General features: G+C 39.2%; 1 protein-coding gene across 10 annotated transcripts in view; it reads right to left on the bottom strand.

The window, feature by feature from the left end:
- The window catches only part of prom1b (prominin 1 b), a 34,931-nt gene that overhangs the window by 285 nt on the left and 12,307 nt on the right, over positions 1-22,339 (bottom strand). Inside the window, exons 2-29 of one of the 10 annotated variants that reach the window (XM_037764525.1) lie at positions 21,181-21,242; positions 20,635-20,661; positions 20,331-20,536; positions 17,104-17,224; positions 16,913-16,976; positions 16,687-16,776; positions 14,430-14,647; positions 14,247-14,321; positions 14,055-14,118; positions 13,521-13,529; positions 13,224-13,383; positions 12,233-12,385; positions 10,855-10,978; positions 10,569-10,672; positions 10,154-10,238; positions 9,891-10,037; positions 9,170-9,241; positions 8,247-8,339; positions 7,810-7,827; positions 7,591-7,644; positions 6,578-6,658; positions 6,174-6,242; positions 4,199-4,288; positions 3,110-3,225; positions 2,515-2,580; positions 2,250-2,344; positions 1,202-1,236; positions 181-1,096 (exon numbers count right to left, since the gene is read on the bottom strand). In XM_037764525.1, the coding sequence (XP_037620453.1) occupies positions 2,272-2,344; positions 2,515-2,580; positions 3,110-3,225; positions 4,199-4,288; positions 6,174-6,242; positions 6,578-6,658; positions 7,591-7,644; positions 7,810-7,827; positions 8,247-8,339; positions 9,170-9,241; positions 9,891-10,037; positions 10,154-10,238; positions 10,569-10,672; positions 10,855-10,978; positions 12,233-12,385; positions 13,224-13,383; positions 13,521-13,529; positions 14,055-14,118; positions 14,247-14,321; positions 14,430-14,647; positions 16,687-16,776; positions 16,913-16,976; positions 17,104-17,224; positions 20,331-20,536; positions 20,635-20,661; positions 21,181-21,242 (2,441 nt within the window). In that variant the 3' untranslated portion in view covers positions 181-1,096; positions 1,202-1,236; positions 2,250-2,271. The other 9 variants (XM_037764524.1, XM_037764531.1, XM_037764526.1 and 6 more) reach the window with 9 other exon arrangements.

Genomic DNA, 22,339 nt, shown 5'->3' with positions numbered 1-22,339 from the left:
ATATAAAAATACCAAAATATCTTCTTCGGGTTTTTACAGCAGCTGGCATTCTTTGTGTTGCACTGCTGCCTCTTTCAGGTTTTACCCATCAACTACCCGCCAAAATATCTGCCTGCTTTGTTGATTCAGAATACACAGAAAATTAAATCAAATGAGTAGACCTGAAACGTTATAACTTACATCTATGAGGTATGTTGTTCAGCACCGCGAAAGCTCCTGCATCGTCTGCCGCCATTATCACATATCTGAATAGTGGTCGTGGTCCCTCCCCTTTCGCTACATAGCCAAGATGGCGACAATTGAGACAATTTGACTGTTCTGAGTACAACATCCAGGTACTTCGAGTGTACTGCATTTTGCCATACTTCAGTGTGAACGCACTTGTGCACTCAAAATAGTAAGTGTTAGTACGGCAGTACGCGGATTGGAACACACTCTTAGTCTTGCTACACTTGTTTTTGTCTTTATGCAAAACTAAGCTAACAGACTGGTATTTAACAAAAAGATATGAGAGTTGCATCTTCTCGTCTAACTCTCAGTGAGAAAGCAAATAAGCGTATTTCCCAAAATGTCGAACTATTCCCTGGTCGATGCAACCTGTTGAGCCAAAATGATGCAAGCTACATTACAAATATTGACAAAGAAAAGAAAAGAAAAGAGCTACTCCTACAAAAACCTACTTACATGTTATAAAACAAACATTAACAAAAATATATAAAACTTTCAAAAGTTTTGAAAGCGTAAAAAATGTACACTTGTGTCACCATGTTAAAATTGATAACGTAAAACAAATGTATTCTCTACAGGTAAAACTAGCTATGCGGGAATATTGCTCTGATAGTTGATGTACAGTATGACACACTAGAGGGACTGTTGTGGTACTGCTGTGACTGGTTCTGATGTGTATGAGAGAACACTTATTACTGATAAATTACAGTTGGCTGGCATCAGAGATCCTTGTCAAATGGCTTGAAGGGATACTGGGGGGTGGGACGCCCTCACCACACAGTTCCTGATTGTTGTTGTTGTTGTTCTTCCCTTTGGTTCTTGGAAGTGTTATAAGATCTGAATGGAAAAGCTGGAAAGTCCAGTGATCCTGGAAAAGAGAGAGGACATGTAAGAAATAACATGGAGTTGTCACACAGCATGTTTTCTTTTTTATAATCCCTGAAGAGAGGAGTAGACTTATGAGATGACTTACCACAAGGGAAATATCAGTTCCAGCTCTCCTGTCCGCTGTGGAAAGAGAGAAAATTAAAATCAACTTATTTTCAGAAAAGTCCAAAGAAAAACAGAGTAATAGGAGACCATTTTTTTTAGCCTAACTCAAAAACCATCACTGCCTTCTGTGATAAGATTATAGAAGGATAGAGCGAACAAATACCTAATAGGAAGGCTCCCTACACTCAATATATCTTGAAAATACTAAAACTAAAACACCGCTGCTGAGCAGCTGACAAGAACATAAATGAAACAAAAGAACCAGCGAAGGCAGGCCACAAAGACCTATCCCACTCTAAGAGACTCCAGCGCAGAGAAAAAGCTAAATGGTGAGTGAATCCCACAGATAGGTTCACGTGGTACTTCTGCAGATTCACACACCCCTACACAGACATCGCAAAAAACAGGACGGCACTCTCACTACCTCTGACAAAGAGACAACAAGTCAGCACCTGAGCACTGAAACCAGCTGTAGATATAGGCTTCAACCACCTGATTCTCCTCAGGGACAATTAGGCTCCACAGCTGCCTCTCTTCAGAGATAATGAACCCAACCAGCCTGCTGAGTGGCAAGTGACCTTCACAAAAGGTCTGTATTTATGATATCTTTGTGTGCATGTTTTATGTTTATAGGCTCAATTTCCTACACAACTTTCACAGCACACACAACAGCATGTCAAGCACACAAGTTAACACTTTCTACCAAAAAATCTCCCTGATGGACGTCCAAGGACAAACACAGAAATCAGTCGGTCATATCTACACACAATTTGGAGACCGTGTCTGGTGTATAAGGGGTCTTCAGCTTGACTCCATCATGAGTAACTTTTCCTTTTTGAGTCCCGGTGTTTGGATGGACATCGTTGGTTAAAAGAGGTGATGGATGAAGGATGAAGAAGACAAGAAAAAGTAGAAAGTGGATGAAAATGTCCTGGTGAAATCAGACTGATGATGATTAAATGGTTGGTGGTTCTCAGATGGTTTTAGTTGTTAGATGAGGGTTAGTTGAAATAACTGACGGTCAGTACCTCATCGACGAGTTCCTTTGGGTCACCAGTCGGAGTAGCTCGGGGGAGCAGAGGCCCGAGGGAACCGGGTCAGAGTGTCGCAATAGGGAGAGCTACTGTACATGTACACACACACACACACACACACACATATGTTACACACATGGGGAATTCTTTATAAACTTAAAATCTGTGGAGAAATGTAGCAACTGTCTGCAGACTCTCAAAAATATCCCTCCACCAATTAAAACCGCCGCATGCAAACAAGCAGAGACACTGCTCGTACCTGACCACAGCGAGGTCTCCGTGGATATCGCACACTTGTTCACCATGATTACCTGTATTACCCATACTGCAACACAAGAGCGCGGGTGGACAGGTGAGAGAGAGAATGGGAAGACTCCGCTGAAAGCAACAAGGATGGAGTGATCCTCGGAAATAAAGTCGAAAAAGAGGAGGAAGAGGCAGGAGAAGATGATGAGATGAAGATCCATGCAAAGAGAGGAAGGCCATGCTTGTGATTTCTGATGGAAAAAAAGTGTGAGAAAGATGTGGAGGGATCCAAAGTCGAAGTGTCCCGCACCACACAGGGAGAGGGTGCGTGGAAGAAGACGAAAAAGACGCGTGAATAGCAGACAAACATCAAAGTGCAACAAGCCACGGGTAAACGGTTCTGGAGAGAGAGAGCGGAAATAACACGAGGAGAAAATATGAGGAGAATCAAAGGCCATGAAAAGGAGTAATGACAGAGAGAAGGAAAGCAAAGGATTAATTAATTTTGTTTCGATCTACAGAAACGATTCAGAAGAACTATGAGCAAAACTAACAAAATTTCTGTTTGTGTCTGTATGTAGAAAATGTGTGTGTGTGTTTGGACTCACTCTTCAAAGACGTCCTCTGTGTCCATCCTTCTGTAATACTTGGCCAGTTTGATAGAGAAGATGATACTGGGGATCAGAAGGATACAGCAGCCTCCCAGACCAAACCAGAATGTGTTCTGAAAATACAAGTTATTTTTCTCCAGTTAACTTTTCATTCATTACTGTCACACTTAAATAAACACTACTCTTTCTGAAATAGATTTTTAGTGCTAAAATAAGTAATTGATTCACAGATTAGTCGATGAATTGTAGACTGATTCATCATTTAAGTGCTCGAAGACGTTTTCAGATCCTTTAAAGTAGTAAGTAGAAAATAAAAGCAATAATATCAATAACAGTGTATTATAGCCTACTTGAATAATCCATAGTAAAAGTAATCATTTTGGACTCTTGGTCACTGACTTAAAAGACTTACAATATAATGGACAGATTGATTGATAATCGTTAGTTGCAGCCCTACAGATTTCACATAAAGGCACATGGATGCACAAGGAATGTACACAGGCGCAAATAGGACAGAACCTATAAATGTAAACACGTGTGGGCATACACACACATGCTGCACATATAGTACAGCGGCTGCAGGCACTGCTGGAGAGTCGATATATAAAAAAATCTCTGTTTATATTGACCACAGTCTGTGGCTTGTTTGAGCTCTCATTAAACTCTCACAGACTCGCACACGATATATAGCTGATATGTAAATATAAAACTTTACAACTCCTCAGGGCCGGAGGGGAAAACAGTGAAGAATCTATGTGTATGTAACTCCACGTCCTGCCTCAAAACAGACCCTATCTCATCTCAGTGTGTGTGAGCGAGTGTGCCGGAGACTTGAGAACATACTGTTCCCGTACGTGTGGCCCGAATGACTCCAGTGTTCATCGCTCCCAAAAACCCCAGAGCTCCCTCAAACCGTCAAAGAGCCGTTTATACTCCCAGTCAAAAACCAAATACATGTGGGGGAACATGTACTGTACATACAGCTGTGAAATGAATCAGTGCACCTCAGCAGCCTGCCACACACACACACACACACACACGCACATGCACACACACACAGATAACCACAGTGTTCTGGTGCCTTACCACTGAATCGACTATGAAGCTGCATGCTACTATCTCCATGCTGTCCACAAGGTTACTGATGGGTTTACACTGGGCCACCTCTGCAGTCAACTGTAGAGGAAAAACAAAAAAAAACAAAGTATAGATTACAGTGTATGGATGAATAACGTCAAACATAAAACCATAACTTTGATGAGTATGGTGTAGCAGTGGAAAGATGATCTCTCCTCAACCTTCTTATTACAGACTATAAATTTAAATCAAAGTACTTCTTGGATGGTTAAAATAATCTGGTCACAATCAGAGAACTTCTAATGTGTCTGTAATTTACTGAAACCTGAACATCCTGTCTCTGTTTACACCTGGCATTATGTAACATGGGTTCTGGGTGATCTGATCACAAGTGGACAGCTCTAAGTACATCAGTCATCAGAATGCGTCTCAGCATGTGTCTCGAGTGACCACCTGTGATCGCTTCCCCGCTCTAAATGCAAATAAACGTGTACATAATTTCCGTTTGCAAAGACCAGATGTGGTGCTGTTTTTAACCTGACGGGAGGCAGCGATGCACACACACAGGGTCTAGTCCTTGGCGTGTTCCAGGCAAACCTAATCACCCAACATGTTTTACACTCTCATAATAGAGTGCTGCATCGATGACGTATTTTTGTAGGCCAACTCAGAAGTTAGAATCGCACTGGTTCCCTCGAAATCCCAAAAAATCCCATTGGCTTTTTGATTATTGCAGTAAAACGTTACGATACGTTTTGTTCAGCAAGATAATCTTCACAAATGAACACCGCTTTTATGATATTTGAAGTGTGAATGCAATCGCCAGAAGTAAAAAGCTAACGTTAGGCTATAAACAAACGGCAACACGGTCGCATGAGCGCGAGTATACACAACGAGGCTGTAACAGCGGACGAGTCGGCATGATGATGTTTAGTAGTCTCATATAGCCACTTGTTACCAACCGGCTTTTATAAGACACATAAAGGCTTCAAAATTCACGAGTGGGATATTTACTGACGTATTTTATATCGTAGAACAAAATGTTAAAATCTCTTCAGCTTGTGTTAACCACAGACCTTATTTCAGGCATCTAACTAAAACCCCTTTTTTTTTTTAGAAACCCAAATTTCAGATGTTGTGGACAAAACCACCTTATGCGATTTGAGAACCAACTGGAGATGAGGAAAAAGGAGGAACAAAAGGAGGCATTAGCGTTTACACTACAAAAGATATGTGCTCAAATGTGTCCCAGGCCACCTCGGCAAGTGGTTTGAGTGGACAGATCTCGCGAGAATCGAGGGATCACATATCACGCGAAAATTCATCAGGCTTCAAGTAATATGTTTGTGTCCGGCAAGCCAGAGCGCGGACCAATCAGCGTCCTGTGAGGAGCTACTACGGGCAGCTACGGGCGTGACTTAGGTGTGTGTGAGGCAACACGGAGAGGTTACTGTTGGTTCTGAACAACATCGCGGCTCCTGAAGAGGTTAGCATAGCTCCAATAGCATCAGTTATATCAGAACTGGAGAGTATTTCTTCATTGAAAGAACAGTAAAGAACGACACTGAAGCCTTTTCTCGATGGAAAAGATGTTTTTGCTCTCCTCCCGACTGGCTGACAGATGGTTCATCCAATCACCTGCCAAGTATTATTTGAAAGGTCCTGCCCTTTTCGTAACAGTTTCCAATGATGGCTTCTCAGATGGTTCTGTGTAACAAAACATCTGGCGGGTCAGGTTAAAACAGGGTCCCTGTTGACTCTAAAGAGTGCAGCTTCATTACTGACAGTCAGATTCATTGTTCATTCATGATCATCAAGTATATATTCACCACTACAGGAACACTTTTACTTAGGGTTTCAATTTGCACCATACAATTACACGTTTCCGTTCTACTGACAATGTCTCTACTGTGAATTATTAACCTGTAATCTTTAAAAGAGGACATCAATACTATAAATCATAGAAAACTGGTAGAATACTCACCGAGTTTTTAACCCAGTCTGTGTACTGTTTGAAGTATCCCACCAAGCTCTGTATGTAGCCCTTTGTTTCCTAGACACCAACAGAGAGGAAAACATGTCAGCAAATGTGTGACTGTAGTCAGTTGGGGGTTGAGGGTTAGTGTGGATTCCTAAGGTAAGATAAAATATTGAGTCGTTTCATACTTGGATTGTAATACCAAAAGTTGCTGTTGTTAAGTGTGGTTATAAGTGTGGATATTATAATACAATATAATATCACAAGAATACAGCATCTAATATCATCTGATTGACCCGTCTGAAGCAACAAATGTGGCACGAAATAAAAAAAGAAGATGATGTATCCATGTGTGCACAGTTACATATCACTCATATACTACTGTTTGTTGTAATTATTCTTTTCTATACCTGTTTCACCACATAAGAGGCATTATGAATGATGAGGTACTCTGCTGCATCGATGGCACTCAGGATATTCGTGACCTTGACCTAAAAGACAGAGTTTTAATTTAGTTTTTGGTTTATTACTTTGACAGGGACAATGCATATTAATAACAGTTTTGAAAATATGCCAGAGTTAGCCAGAATAACGTTAAGAATAAAAGCATTGAAAACACAATCAATGATAAAAGCAATCGAAAAAATATGCAGATATGAACAGAGCCTGCACTACATAGAGACAAGAGACGTTCTTATGACACACAGAATCAACAATAGCATGACGACAAACTGTGAGAGACTGAGATTCATTTGTACTTATGAGACAATTAGGCAAGTAATTGTAACACTAGAGAAGTTAATAAGAAGTTTTATGCATACTTTGGTTAGAGTATACTTTGTTAAATCATTCTCTGTGTGCCAATAGAAACTAGTAATACAGTGTATTATTATTTCTTTTATTTACAACATGTAATGGTTCCATTAAGTTGTTCAGTGCACATGTTGAATGTTACATTTCTGCCTCCTGATTAGGTTATGTTTTAATTGTTTCCACTTTTCAGTTATTTCCTGTTTTATTTTGGTATACTCGCCTCCTCTCGTTTCAGAAATCTTCACTTCCTGCTCTTGTGTGTTTCCTGCCTGTGTGATTTGTTTCACCTGCCTTATTAGTTTCACCTGTCCCTGATTACCCTGGTTGGTTGCTGCTTGACATCGGAGTCAGCAGTACAACCTGGTGTTATTTAATGTAGAAGCTTTTAACTGTGAAACATGGAATATCAAATAAATCCTTCAATGTATCATGTCTTGTTGATTTGTTGTGTGAACTGATGTTGATTTGATACATAAGAAGGCTGCATTTAATCACACAAGTCAATATGAAAGTAAAATAAACTATCTGTAATAAACTGTGGGTGTCCACTGCTATAACAGTCTAGTATAACAGTACTGTTGTGTTTTGAGTGTTTAGTTTGTTTCCTCACCGGCAGGTCGCTGGACATCCTCTGCAGTTGCTTGATGCTCTGGCTCAGTGTACTCTGTGTGAGGAGACAAAAACACAAACTGTTACCAAACAAACCATAACTGCATGTGTCAATTTACTCTCTAACAAAAACCCCATCACGTCACATCACAGCTGTCACAACATTAACAAGACTGCTACGACAAACACGCAACAAGAACATATATGAACAGCGGCTTACCCGCGCTCTGACATATTTCTGTCACCGTTTAAGGAATGAAAAGGAACAAGAGAGAAAACAAGTAAAGTTGAGGGCAGAAGCTAAAAAGACACATTTACTGCTTCCATTTTGTTTGTTGATCTGATTATTTAATTTCTTTAAATGGGATTTTTTATGATATATATTTTGTGTAGTTTGCTGGAAATCAAAAAAAAGTTCCATTGTTTTTGTCACATATTATCTGCAATTTTCTATATCAGCTGTTACAATAAACATTGAATTGAGAAAGAAAGAGAGAGAAACTAAGAAAATCACAAATATAAAATGTTGTTTACTCCAAGATGCTGCACAAGATTGATCCTGCTGTTAGGAAGTTAAGAGTGTTTTAAAGATACTATTTGCTTGTGCATATATAAGAAGTGTAGGTGTTTAATGTATTTAATGGGAGAGGTGATTACCATTGCTTGCTCCATGGGAACCACCTGTTCTCTGTGAATCTGTCTGATACTGCTGGCGTGTCCCTTCAGTGCGTTCTCCAGAGCACCACGTGGCTATAAAAGAACAAACACACAAAGAGCAGAGGATACAGCAGTTTGTTGTAGATACATCTTAAGGATAATAAGGTAATGATTATTAACTCAATGATTTATTATTCCTTCCTTAGAAATACATGCACACACTAATCCTTCTGTGGTACTGAAGGTCCCATGTGTCTTTAAATGGTACAGTTCCTGTACTATGTCCTATGCATGTGCCATAAAAGTGTGTGTGTGTGTGTGTGTGTGTGTGTGTGTGTGTGTGTGTGTGTGTGTGTGCGTGTGTGTGCGTGTGTGTGTGTGTGTGTGTGTGTGTGTGTGTGCGTGTGTGTGTGTATGTGTGTGTTGAAGGTGAATGGGCAGCTTGTTCGGACCAACAAGCCTGAGCATATCTGAGAATGAAGCAAAATCATTTTCCAGAGAGGCTGTCCAACTCTATATTCGGGCTTGTTGGTTTAAGAATATTTCTATCTCATTCCTACAGTCTGCAACATGTCAATATTAATTAAAAAGAAAAACAGACTAAATATACACAAACATCTCTAAAGTCAACTGGGTTCAAATACTTTAGCTGTATAAGTTGAACTTGAATGGGAACTAGATGTGACAGATCTCTGCAGCTGACACATATAACAACTCATCAGAGTCTCATCTTAGTCAAGCTACTCTATGCTGTTACTTTTTTTAACAGCAGTATTAAGTGTAAGTTGCAGAATAATTCAAAGCAACGTGTATTATTTGTGTAAAACATCACTGTTTCACATTTCTTCATCATTTTGGCATTTGAATGATTAAAGTAGCATCATGTTGCTGTAATCTGTTAGTAGGATAACGATGAGACTCACCAGTTGGTCGGCCTGATCCTCCAGGTCGGCAGAGAAGGACAGGAGGTCCACCAGAGTTACTCCCTTATTTACCTAAAACAACAAAACAAAGACGTTTACTCGTGAAGCAGGGATCACATAGTTTAGATTCCCTCAATTTTTGTACAGTTTCAGTTTTCAATTTAATTCCTGCTGAGTTTTATTTAGGTTTCAGAGGTAGACTTTTTGATCCATCGACTGGATGCCATAAAGTATCCTGGTCTTAACGAGGATATAGACTTTACAAGCTTTCTGTAAAATATGTAAAATGTACATAGTTTTCTTAGAGCTTATGTTAAAACCTAAAAGTACTTTTCATTGATGGTGTATATACATTACGTTTTTCTTCATGATAGTTTTTTGTTAGTATAAATAGTAATAAGTGGGATAATGTAGAGCTAGCGGGTCGTTGTTGATGCAGCACCACATTATTTCACAACAATGACTGGCTCACTGTACATTATCCCTTACTTAGTTTATTATAATAATCTTGACACAAATGAGTGACAATCACATACAAAGAGAACCACACTATGACTGTTTGTCACCAGTTTGGACATTACATTAAGTCCTGGAGGGTTAACCCAACCATAACTAAAAACCAAGTCTCAACCCATAAATAAATGCTTTTACCTTGTGGGGACCTGATTTGTGTCCCCATATGGGAGAAAAGGTACTCTCCACACACAGACACACAGATTACCTCAGCCAAGTAGGTTTCATAGTCGATCTGTCCGACTCCAGAGTTGGCGAAGTTGATGAGGTTGTCTCTGCCGGCCTGCTCCAGCAGCGTGATGTCCTGCAGGTCCACCTGCACACTCTCTAACACTTTGGCCAGATCTTTGTTGTACTGTTTTTAACCACACACACATAAACTGATGAGTTACCATTTATCTGGCTCCATCAGTGATGCATCAGTAACACAGACCTTTATCAGCATTTCCTATACAGTAAACTGACACTTACCACAGTTCTGTTGAGGAAGTTGTTGATGTTGAACATGGTCTCCAGCTGCAGAGAATGGTACAGACCGTTGTTCTCATAGCAGTCCCTACAAGACAAATACAGTACTGTCACACACTGAAACTCCTCCAGTGTAAATATATGTGCATTTGTACGGAACATTATTTCAGTTTTTTTATTGTGGGAATTCATTGGTGTTTATTTTGGACAAAAAATGGGTCAAAATTGGATTTAAAAAATGGAATTTGCAGCCGAAACAACAGTTTATTATCTATTTATCTATTACTTTGAGGGATAATATGCTGCTCAGTAGCATTATTATTTTTCTTTTCACTTTCTGTTACTAGACACACAGTAAATTGCAGTAAACAATGAGCTTTATGTACAATATGTTCAGTATTAGCTGTTGGCATGTTACCTGTACATGCTTCCCAGAGTCAAGTCAATGTTTGGATTCTGAAACAGCATCCCAGGAAGGAAGTTCTTCTTGGAGGGATGAACCAGGTATGGTGTGTCTATGATCTACACACACACACACACACACACACACACACACACACACACACACACACGCATATTCATCAGCACAGAGCCACAGTGTTGTCCATTTAGTAACACGATCCCGCTCCGATAAAACTCTCTCCAAGATAAACACAGAGTGGAAATGAGACGATTCAGGAAGGAAGAGAGTTTGTTTTCAGCACCTTGAATAGTTGTCTGTTAGCGAGCGGTTCACACATAATCTTCTCCACGTTGCCACCAACAACAAACAAGGTGGTCACGATGCCCATCAGCACCCAGACGAAGATGAAAGAGAAGCCCACCCCACTGAAAGAGCAAGAGACAGAGTGTGGGAGACATTATCACACAGAAACATCAGTAGGTATCTGCTGAGAATAACTTTTTACTGCATTATTCAGCTGGGACAAAGCTGCAAAAATGGTAAGTTGTGGAACATAAGGGTGTATGTATGAACTTGGGCCACATTTGAACTAATCAAATCTCCCTATCAATAGATAGATAATGTTTCAGTAACTGCATCTCAGTTGCTATTCATTTATGTATGAAATAAAATAAATTTATATAGATAATATTCTAGTACTTGTCTGTAGAGAGATGAAACAAATGTTCCAAACATCTACTGTTTGTCACTTCAAATAAACTGAGCATTAACGTAAAAATCTTGAAATTTTAATTTAAATAAATGTCTGTTAAATCACTATCTATCGCCGAATAAGGTAACACAATGGTGATTGAACCTATAGCCCACTGATGAAAGGATTGCATTTGCAGTATTATGAACTGGGCGTCTGTGGCGTGTGATGACCCTTGGAGTTGTTTCCTTGTCATTAACCTGTCTCTCTTTGCCCTGCAGCTGGCTGACTGGCTGGATGCGGAAGATTGCTGGATGATCCGGGTACTTTATCACTCGGCAGTTGAGCCACTTTTATAAGAATGAACGGGAGTCCGCCTCCAACGCTGTATCCAGTTCTCTTTATACATCCATGGTCTCAGTCAGTGACCCTCACTGTCATCATCTAAAGACATATTTGATCTTGTGTTACTTTCTGTATTTGACAAACTTCTTCTCAATCCTTGTCTCTTACTGTCTCATATTTCCCTCATTATCTATCTTTAGTATGTGTGTGCTTTGAAATAAACCTCTCACCAAATAAATAAACCTTCTCACAGCAGACATGTTTGACTTGTCAGAGTAGGAAAAACACAGGTGTATCTAACAGCATTGATTATAGCTTTGTTCCATGCAGGGGTACCAGAAAGAAGTAGCAGTGAGACCGTATACACAATAGCAGGGCCCTGGAACTGGCACACTTAAAGAGATTGCAGCCCATATCATCGTTATAAGTTACACCTGTATCACAAGTCAAAATGTTCACAAGAAAGGTCTTGGTTGTGTCTGAAATCACTCCCTATTTACTATATACTGCACTTTATTTACTGTCCACCAATTTATTTAAGTGTAGCTAATTAGTGTCTATTATATAGGGAGTAACGAATGAGTGAATGAGGGAGTGATTTCAGGCGCAGTTTGAGTGTTGGACAGTTGTCATGGTAACATACGCCATTAGCAGGTTGCCGCCGGTGTTTGATAGGCAGCCGCGTGTTGTTGGTGTAGCTTGCTTGTCGTAGCCACAGGTGCCACACATCAGTCCTAGGGTGTTGAAGGCCAGGACCAGGACGACCATGCAGAGCACTCCCACACAGCCAACCCACCTGCGAGACACACACACAAACACACACTTACTGCCGCCGTTTGTGAGGACACTTTTAATTCACATGAATTTCTTGGAGGCTTACCCTCACCATAACCTTGTCATAATTCTAACCTTAAACCTGCAATAACTTTGTGGCCACTTGGGGGCAGTGGGAACAAATTGTACAATATCAACAATAACAATAAGAAACAATATTTACATATCATCATCTTTTGAATTGGTATAGAGCACTTGTTAGCAACCAAATGCATATTTACACATATATGGAGCATCATTATCATTCATTTGGAGTTGTGTAGCTGTCCACCTGAATATAAGTCCTATAACCTCTCTTTTAGCTCTGTTTTGTTCTCCACCAACTCCTGAGGGAAATATATCTTTAGCTGCTAAATGCTCCACTATGTTCACAAGCTAGTCTCTAACTTTGACGCTCTGCTGTTTGGTGCTGAGCAGGAAGTCTACAGTGGGTTTTTAGAGCTTTTTCGCTGAAACAGCAGCCTGCTACGGATGAAAACAACGCTATGAGAGTGGTGAGAGTGAACCAAAACAGTAAAGTTGTGGGCCAGACAGCTAAACAATGAGCTGAAACTTACTCTAAACCTCAGTAAAGCTGAGGGGAGCTGCAGATTAGCGTGATAATTGAATTCAATGCATTTTATGCACTGTTATTATAAACAATACCAATGATAGCCGCTTTACAGTAAGCCTAAAATCAAGGCCAAATTTTTGCACCCCCCAGACGAGAAGTTTGACCCCATAATGTGACAGATTTTGTTCCCATAACCTGTTAAATATAATACATGTGCAGTACAGAGACAAAACACACGTGCACAAACCTGTAGAAATCTATTTGGTCAACCTGTGGGTAATAGGACTCAAGGTTTTTCTGTCCTTCGCTGAGGAAAATGGTGAAATTGACCAGAGAAGGTTCCACTGGGAACATCCTGGAGAAGCTGTTGATCTCTGTGCCAATCTTATCCAGCATGCCTTTTACTCCTGTACACACATACAAACAAAAAGACATACATTAGTGCATTGTTTTCTATATCAATAAGAAGGTCTGTAAACTCAGAGGTGATAACATTGAGAAAGGGGGTCTAAAAGAAAGTGAAAAGGGACAAAGAAGGACTTACGAGGTAGAGCTATGGTTTCATCATTCACAAGTACGCAGGTGAAGGTGAGAGAAGAAAAAATATGAAAGTGAAAGACTACAGTCAGACTTAATCTCATATCATTTGTAAAGAAGAAGGGAAAACAGCTATATTTGTTAGGCAAACTGAATGCACATACATACAGTACAGCATATACACACTAGAGCTGCAACGATTGATCGATTAGTAGTCAACTATTAAATTATTTGCCAACTATTTTAATAATCAATTAATCGGTTTGAGTAATTTTTTAAGTAAAGAATCTCTGATTTCAGCTCCATAAATGTGAATATTTTCTGGTTTCTTTACTCCTCTATGACAGTAAACTGAATATCTTTGAGTTGTGGACAAAACAAGATATTTGAGGAAGTCTTCTTGAGCTTTGGGAAACACTGATCAACATTTTCTGACATTTTATAGACCAAAAAACGAGAAAATAATCAACAGATTAATCAACAATGAAAATAAGCATTAGTTGCAGCCCTAATACATACACACACATGCACACTTGTGTACCTGAGACAATGTTTTTAGTTTGTTCTTTAACCAGCTTTGGTGTATCATTAAATGATGAGTAACCCTGGAGGTGGAAAGTAAGAGAGAAAAGATGATTTTAACTTGGTCGTTTTTTGTAAGAATATGATGGGTGAAAAAGAAAGTGACAACAATGAACAGGAGGACGATGATGAGCTGGAGACAGAGACAAACCTTTTGTACGATGTTGCTGAGGTCCGTTCTCAGGACGGTATGGACATTGGCCAAGGCATGACTGACATCTGGCAGCTGACAGACAGAAAGAGACAAGGAGGGAAGATTAGTAATTAAAATGCTTGTTTCCATTCATTTCCAGGTTTTGATTCTCATCTCATGTGTCAGACAATCTTTCAGTACCTTGGAGAAGTCAGCGCTGATTCCCAGCACGGACAGCGTGGAGCGGATGGTGTTACAGGTGTGAGACACAGCTCCATTAGTGCAGGCAGGGTCTGATAAAGTGTTGGTCAGAGAGGCGCGTTCCCCCGACAGGCTGGCTTGAAGTTTCACCGTCCCCTCCTGGAGAATCTCCAAGGAAGAGCTGGCGTTCTCCAGGGCCTCTTTGGTCTCCCGCATGGCTACAAGAGAGAGAAAGGATGAAATTTAATCAAGTTAGCTATTTTTTGGGGCACAACAGTGTGTTGTTTTGTATTATCAAACCAGCGAGCCTCATACAATTTATATTAATGTACATTCACAATTCACGTAACCACCAGAGAACAATCCAAATTATAACCACAACACCGATCACACTGACCAAAAAACAACAATCCACAAAGGAAAACCACAATAGAAAACGTTTTACAGGGTACAACAGTGGTTCAGATCAGCTGATTACCTTTGATGGCATTCTCAACTTTTGCTTTAGATAAAAGGAAATGTGAGGAAATCAAAGAGGAAACAGGAATGTTAAAAAATGGTGAGGATATACCCTTAAAAGACACAACGGCATTCTGTTAATGATGTAATAGTAATAAAACCGATGGGAAACTGCATGTAAAAAGAAAACATGTAGCATCACACAATAAGTGTGGCGACAATTCAGAGATAATATATCTAATCATAGATATTAGGGCTGTGTATAATCTGGCAATATGATACGTATACAAATGTACGATACGTATACAGATAACAATATATATATAGGGTTTGCGATTCAATACATTGCAATATATTTAGGGCTGTCAAAATTAACGTAATAACACGTTAACGCAAATTCATTTTAACCCTACAAATTTCTTTAATGCATTAACCCAACTTGTGATTTTTAGGTTATATAGGGCTCAGTTTTAAAGCTATAGTGAAGATACTGACATCATATGAAACTATAAAACCTAAGGAATCAATTGGTAACAACCATGTCATACTAGCTTATCGCAAAGGAGGTTGAATAACTCTCCAAACTTGTGCTATATTTTGGCGAGGAACTGGAATGGCCATTTTCAAAGGGGTCCCTTGACCTCTGACCTCAAGATATGTGAATGGAAATGGGTTCTATGGGTACCCACGCGTCTCCCCTTTACAGACATGCCCACTTTATGATAATCACATGCAGTTTGGGGCAAGTCATAGTCAAGTCAGCACACTGACACACTGACAGCTGTTGTTGCCTGTTGGGCTTGAGTTTGCCATTTTATGATTTGAGCATATTTTTTTATGCTAAATGCAGTATCTGTGAGGATTTCTGGACAATATTTGTCATTGTTTTGTGTTTTGTAATTGATTTCCAATAATAAATATAAACATACATTTGCATAAAGCAGCATATTTGTCCACTCCCATGTTGATAAGAGTATTAAATACTTGACAAATCTCCCTTTAAGGTACATTTTGAACGGATAAAAAAAGTGTGATTAATTTGCGATTTATCGTGATTGAACATTTTAATCGATTAAATATATGGCGATACTGTAAGTAAGGAAATATGTTGCAATTTTTTATAATCTAATTCTAGGAAAAATGTCATAGTATTAGAACACACCATATGCCATATGCATAAAATCTGAGTTTTAAAAAGTTTACTTTTGCGCCCTTATGCTACTTCCTTTCTCAGTTTACGTTGTTACATCGGAGAGTCAAAAGGCTGAAGATACATTACAACACTGCTATCTAGCAGTTGGTGGTTTAAACACAACACAAAATAAACCACTGTCTTCAACAAATCTTTGCGAGTTAACTATTCATTTAAAATCAATACAGTGTTTTTGAGATTTGATACAGTATCACAAAACATAATTTATTGATACTCAAGTGTATCAATATTTTCTTACATCTCAATAGATATTATGTTGCAATGGTTTCACAATTTGATTTTCAGTTCAGCAAAAAAAGGAGTGCTTTATAAATGCAGTTTATAGTGATATTCAACATGATAAAAGTGTATTATATTGTATTTTAATCAAACAATATGGTTTTGTTTGACCAGAGGTTTCTGAGCATCTTATGTAACACAAAACTATAACAGCATTTTACATTGTAACAAAAATAGTTCATGGCTGAAGAGGTTTATCCTTGAACTTTGAAATAAATATCACCAATCAGGTGACAGAAAGAGAAGATATTGCTTCAGCTCAGCAGCATTAACACTGCTTGTGATACTACGTCTCAACTGTGTTACCTCCTGCCATTCGCAGTGCGGTGTCCAGTGAGGGAACCACCTCTTTCTCCAGCTGACTGTGGATCCTTCCACCCAGCAACGGTCCAATGTCTGTCAGGAAACACAGACAGATCAGACGGTTTTATGACACTACAGTTATATAGTACTGCTGTAGGTAAACACGGAGAGCCACATGCAAACAACACGAGAGACATTAAACAAATACTGTAGTCTGAATTCAACTTACTGTCGAGGTCTGACAGGACTTTGTTCTTTGCTGTGGTGTACTGGGCTGTCAGGTAGTCAATTTGCTGCAACAGAAAACACACATTCAAACATGATTTTTTGTGTTTGTCTTATACATGGGAATGTGTGTGTTGGTGTGTGTGTGTGTGTGTGTGTGTGTGTGTGTGTGTGTGTGTGTGTGTTAGGGCATACCGCAGGTGTGTTGTTAGCAAATGTCTTCAGGTCTCTCATGTTGGTGTTGATTAACCGCCGTGTGCTCTTAATCTGGGCGCTGACATTATGGTTCGCAGCATAGGCAATGAGTACTCCCAGACTGAAACACACATACATACAGGAAAGTAAAGTAAAGACAGTGAGCAGTATTCACCAGCAGAGGGCAGCATGGCTACATTAAGATATATTTCTGCTGTATGGGCTTCAAAAGTCACTGATAGAGAATTCACAGAGACATGTGACCGGCCAGCAAAGTCACATTTCTCTCTTTTTATTATAAATCCTTAAAATGTGGATTTAAAAAAAAGTAAGTCTCCAAATGTGACACCGCAACAGTCTGTTTCTCTGCTTATCCTTTTAGAACTGACTGTTTATCACATGAATGAAGTGTAATCAGGTAGAGGGGTCATAACAAACAGCTCACCTTTTAAATCAGAGTTTTTCTGTCCTACACACCTTTCATTGAGACTTTCTGATGGGCAAGAGTTTTTACCATTTGAGTAAGAAGAAAAGATTTTAGATGGGAAAGATCTACTGTACATGATTTACAGTCAATGAATGTACACTATATTTGAGCCTATTTTGGAAAAAACGAATCTCACTTTCCTGCAGGCTTAAAATTATTTTGTGAGGCGTCTACCTCTCTTTCCCTTCGATCCACCTCACTCAAGATTGGTAAAGTTTAGGGCTGTCAAAGTTAACGCGATAATAACGGGTTAACGCAAATTCATTTTAACGCCACTAATTTCTTTAACGCATTATCGCAACCTGCAAGTTTTAGGTTGAAGAGGGCTCAGTTTTAAAGCTAGAGTGAAGGTACTGGTATTATAGGAAACTAAAAATAAATTGGTACCAACCGTGTCATACTAGCTTGTTACGCTTAATTTTGGTAACTGGCATGGGCATTTTCAAAGGGGTCTCTTGACCTCTGACCTCAAGATATGTGAATGAAAATGGGTTCTATGGGTACCCACGAGTCTCCCCTTTACAGACATGTCCAATTTATAATAATCACATGCAGTTTGGGGGAAGTCATAGTCAAGTCAGCACACTGACACACTGACAGCTGTTGTTGCCTGTTGGGCTTGAGTTTGCCATGTTATAATTTGAGCATATTTGTAATGCTAAATGCAGTACCTGTGAGGGTTTCTGGACAATATTTTCAATGTTTTGCGTTGTTAATTGATTTCCAATAATAAATATATACATACATTTGCATAAAGCAGCATATTTTCCCACTCCCAAGTTGATAAAAGTATTATTATTATGAGTATCATAATACTTGAAAAATCTACCTTTAAGGTACATTTTGAACAGATAAGATATGTGCGATTAATCACAATTACATATTTTAATCAATTGACAGCCCTAATAAAGATTTAACAAGGGAAATGAATGATAATAGATATTGACTTACCTAAAGATTATCTAAGAAACTGTGTACATTTAGCGTTGTTATATATTGAAGCAAACTTACTATAATAAAGTAAGAAAGCAGGATGGATAATGCTGTGATATCTCGCTGAACAATGAAGAGTGATAAAGTCTGCCAAGGTGCTGAGCTGATGATATGCAAACTTTCAGCTGAGTTTTTTGTTAATTATTGTAGTGACGTTTTGGCTAGTGTTATTCCTGAACTTGGAAAATATTCTGTACCTTTTAAAGGTATTTAATTTACCTGCCAGATAACTGATCTCTTTCACCCTGCGGAGCCTAAAGCAAAGATATGACTGAATGTCAATAGAAGGAGAAAAAGAAAGAATCTTCTGTGTGAGAGATTATAAAAGAATCATAATAACAAACCCTCATCTGATAATATCTCCACATCTCCAAATGGCCACAAAGTGCTTCATGTACTCATACAGTATGCGCATGTGTGTGTTTGTGTAAGTGTGTATATGTGTATATGTGTGTGAGCATGCATGGTTGTAATGTGAAAGCACTCCCTCAGACAGAGAGCCCTCTCACTGTCAGCCAAGTGATATCAGTAACACTAAACTGTCCTGCACAGTTTGGATCGTATTACTCCAACCGTGCACCTGTCTACTACAGGGCAGGTAACCAGCAGGTATGTTCCGGTCTGTGTGTGAGCAGATGTTGTTAAAGGGAAACTCCACAGATTTTACACATCAAAGTCTGTTTACAGGTATTGTGGAGTACTACTGCTTATGTGCATGGTTGGAGCTGAAGACTACAAGTTTCAAAATGAAAACAAATTTGGGGGTGTGGAGTTTGAAAGTAATGAGGTTACCAGACCTCTGTAGCCCACTCCTCTTCTCTGCTTGAGGCTAACAGCTTGAGGTTACATTATCTGCTACCAGCATTACACACCTGAATCTCCTACTAAACTATCAGTGGTCATATTGCATTATGGGTAATGTAGGCACCAAGTTTTGACAAGGATGAACTCCACAGATTTTACACATGTGGAATAAAAAAGAGGATATCTCTGGTTCTGCCTCATCAATTTTGATCTTTTCTTATTTTTTTTAAACTGTTGTTTGTGAGACACTGACAATGTTACAGGAGTTTGATGCTAAATCAGTGAAACACTCTTTTAGGAACCCACATATAAACACACATAAACATACAAAAACAGTGCAGCAAAAAGGTTTGTCCACCCCTTGAGTTTTGCATAATTTGTTGCACTACAAGATTATTTTACAAAGAAATTATTCTTACTTTTGATCTGGTATCATTGAGCAATGAGACATTTCTGTTCATTTTTATGAAGCTTTTTAGTCAATTTTAGTGTTATTTGCCTTTAATACAGATTTTACAGAGATGGCAGAAAATGAGGGAGAGAGAGATGCAACACAGGTCTCTGGCCAGACTGATGTTGTGGTTCATAGTCATCATATTAACCTCTAAGCCTCAGGTACGCCCGCTAATAGTTAATTTTAGCATGTTAGGGTGGATTGAAATTCAGAAAACTTTTGTGTACTGGTTGCTTTGGGATCTACAACTTCAGGTTTAACAAGACATGCTTCCCTTTATATATATAAAGGGAAGCATGTCTTGTTAAAGTACAAAATATCCCAAATCCACTTTCCAACAACGCATCAGAATGCAGTAATCCAGAATGCACACAGTGAGAACAGAATCACTCTAATAAAACCTTATTTCTCTCATGAAAAGAAAAAATACCCCTCATAGTGATGATAAACAAGATGATAAAGATTGAAAAGAAGATGACGACGACTCACACGATGAAGATGGAGGTGACGAGGAGCGAGGCGGTGTAGAAACCTCTCTGACAGTCGACGTTCTTTCTCTGTCTCTGGTGCATCTCCCCTCCGCAGTTCTCGCAGCATCGACACACACAGAAACACATGCCGATGATGGGGACGAGGATCACGAATGTGATGCCGATGGTCCCACATATGAGGAATCCGGCCTCGTAGTAGATCCACTGCAGGAGGAGAAGATTCATACAAATATTGTTCCCCAACACATAATCATTTTTAAGACATTGTAGAGTGTATTATGTGAACATAATGAGGAGTTTACCTGTAGTAACAGGACCACATTTTCGGGCTGTGACCCCCATAGCACGTGCACACAAAACAGAAAAACAAGCGCACATACAGACACACACCCAAAGCCGTAGCAAGAGGGAAAGAAAGACAAACAAAACAAGGTCAGTGTGGCAGCCAAGGGATTAAGAGGTAGCAAAATTCAAATTTCTGAAGAGGGATGTGAAGGCAACATCAAGAGTCAAGGCAGAAAAAAAAGCAAAATGTTTATTACTGCCAAAAAGCTCTAATCCCACCATGGGAATCCCAAAAGACTTACTAGCATCACAGTAGCTAGACCATGATATAATCAAATTTGAGAGACGTAATAATTTCTTTAACTTTTAAATGGCACACACTCTAAGGCCATAAAATGTCATTGACATTAAATTTATAGACTTGCAAAGTGCATTTTTAGAATTTGCAAGTACAAAATCTTTCACAGGTATTAAATCAAAAAATACATTTTTATTCAAGTTATCCTAACACTGCTTAATATCAAGATAAAGTTCATCTCAATTATCACTTAAATCAAACGTACCTTTCTCCATTCTTCTATTTTGATTCCTCCCATGTTTTGTTGAATAACTTTAACAATCAGATCTGAAAAAATAGAACAGAGAGGTAAGCACTTGTCTTTCAATCCGCAGAAATGTAATTATAATCACTTGAACGGCAGTGTTTTACAGGCAGTATACGACTCATCTGCCAATTTCACACACACACATCAAATACACTTCCTGTATAAGATGTGAGAAGCTATGCTGCAGGAGTGAAAAAAATCCATTTATCTGTTCATGAGCAGACAACACAGATTATGAGGATTCATATTTTAATTTCCGAGGACAGTATTGGGAATGTATTTCCTCATATATCTAACAGCTGTGTGTTTTTGCGGAAGCTGTTTGAACTGTGTAGTTTTGCCAAAGAGGACTGCAGTTCAGTCCAGCTGTCTGTGTGTTTATATAGGTCAGCCAACACTAAGCCTACCTGGATGGTGACTGACTCACCCCCACTGCTACTCAGCAGGTAAACACTGATTGCTTCACACACATACTAACATCTGTATGCATGCACACGTACGTAAGTCATTCATGCTTCATATATAGTATATATATTTGACAACATTTACAGTAAAAACATGAAACATATTACATACAAGTGGATGTGTGTAAATCTACAGCTGAAACACACAACAAATGTGTACACAAACCAATGTTGGAATGTAACTAAGTACATTTACTCAAGTACTGTATTTCAGTACATTTTGAGGTGTTTGTACTTTCCATTTTAGGCTACTTCTACTCCACAACATGTATTTGACAGCAGGTTCAGATTAAAGGTACAGTGTGTAGGATTTGGTGGCATCTAGTGGTGTGGTTGCAGATTGCAACCAACTGAGTACCCCTCCGCTCTCTCCTCCCTTTCCAAGACTGCGGTCACGTGAGCCGCCGAGTGCAAAACCATGGTAACGCTGTTTGCCACACTCAGAGGCCATCCTTACCATAATAACACTACTTTAGGAGCAACGGAAGTCAGACGGCAGCTGACGGTACCACGGTTTTACTCTCTGCAGCTCACATTAGTGCAGTTTCACAAGCGTGTCGGACAAATACGACAGAGAACGTAAAAATGTGAAAGGCTCTCTTTAGAGCCAGTGTTTAGTTAGTCCGTTCTGAGCTACTGTAGAAACATGACGG

Source organism: Sebastes umbrosus, chromosome 3 (assembly GCF_015220745.1).
Source record: "Sebastes umbrosus isolate fSebUmb1 chromosome 3, fSebUmb1.pri, whole genome shotgun sequence".
Classification (NCBI taxonomy): domain Eukaryota; kingdom Metazoa; phylum Chordata; class Actinopteri; order Perciformes; family Sebastidae; genus Sebastes; species Sebastes umbrosus.
This window is presented reverse-complemented; position numbering and strand designations above follow the sequence as displayed.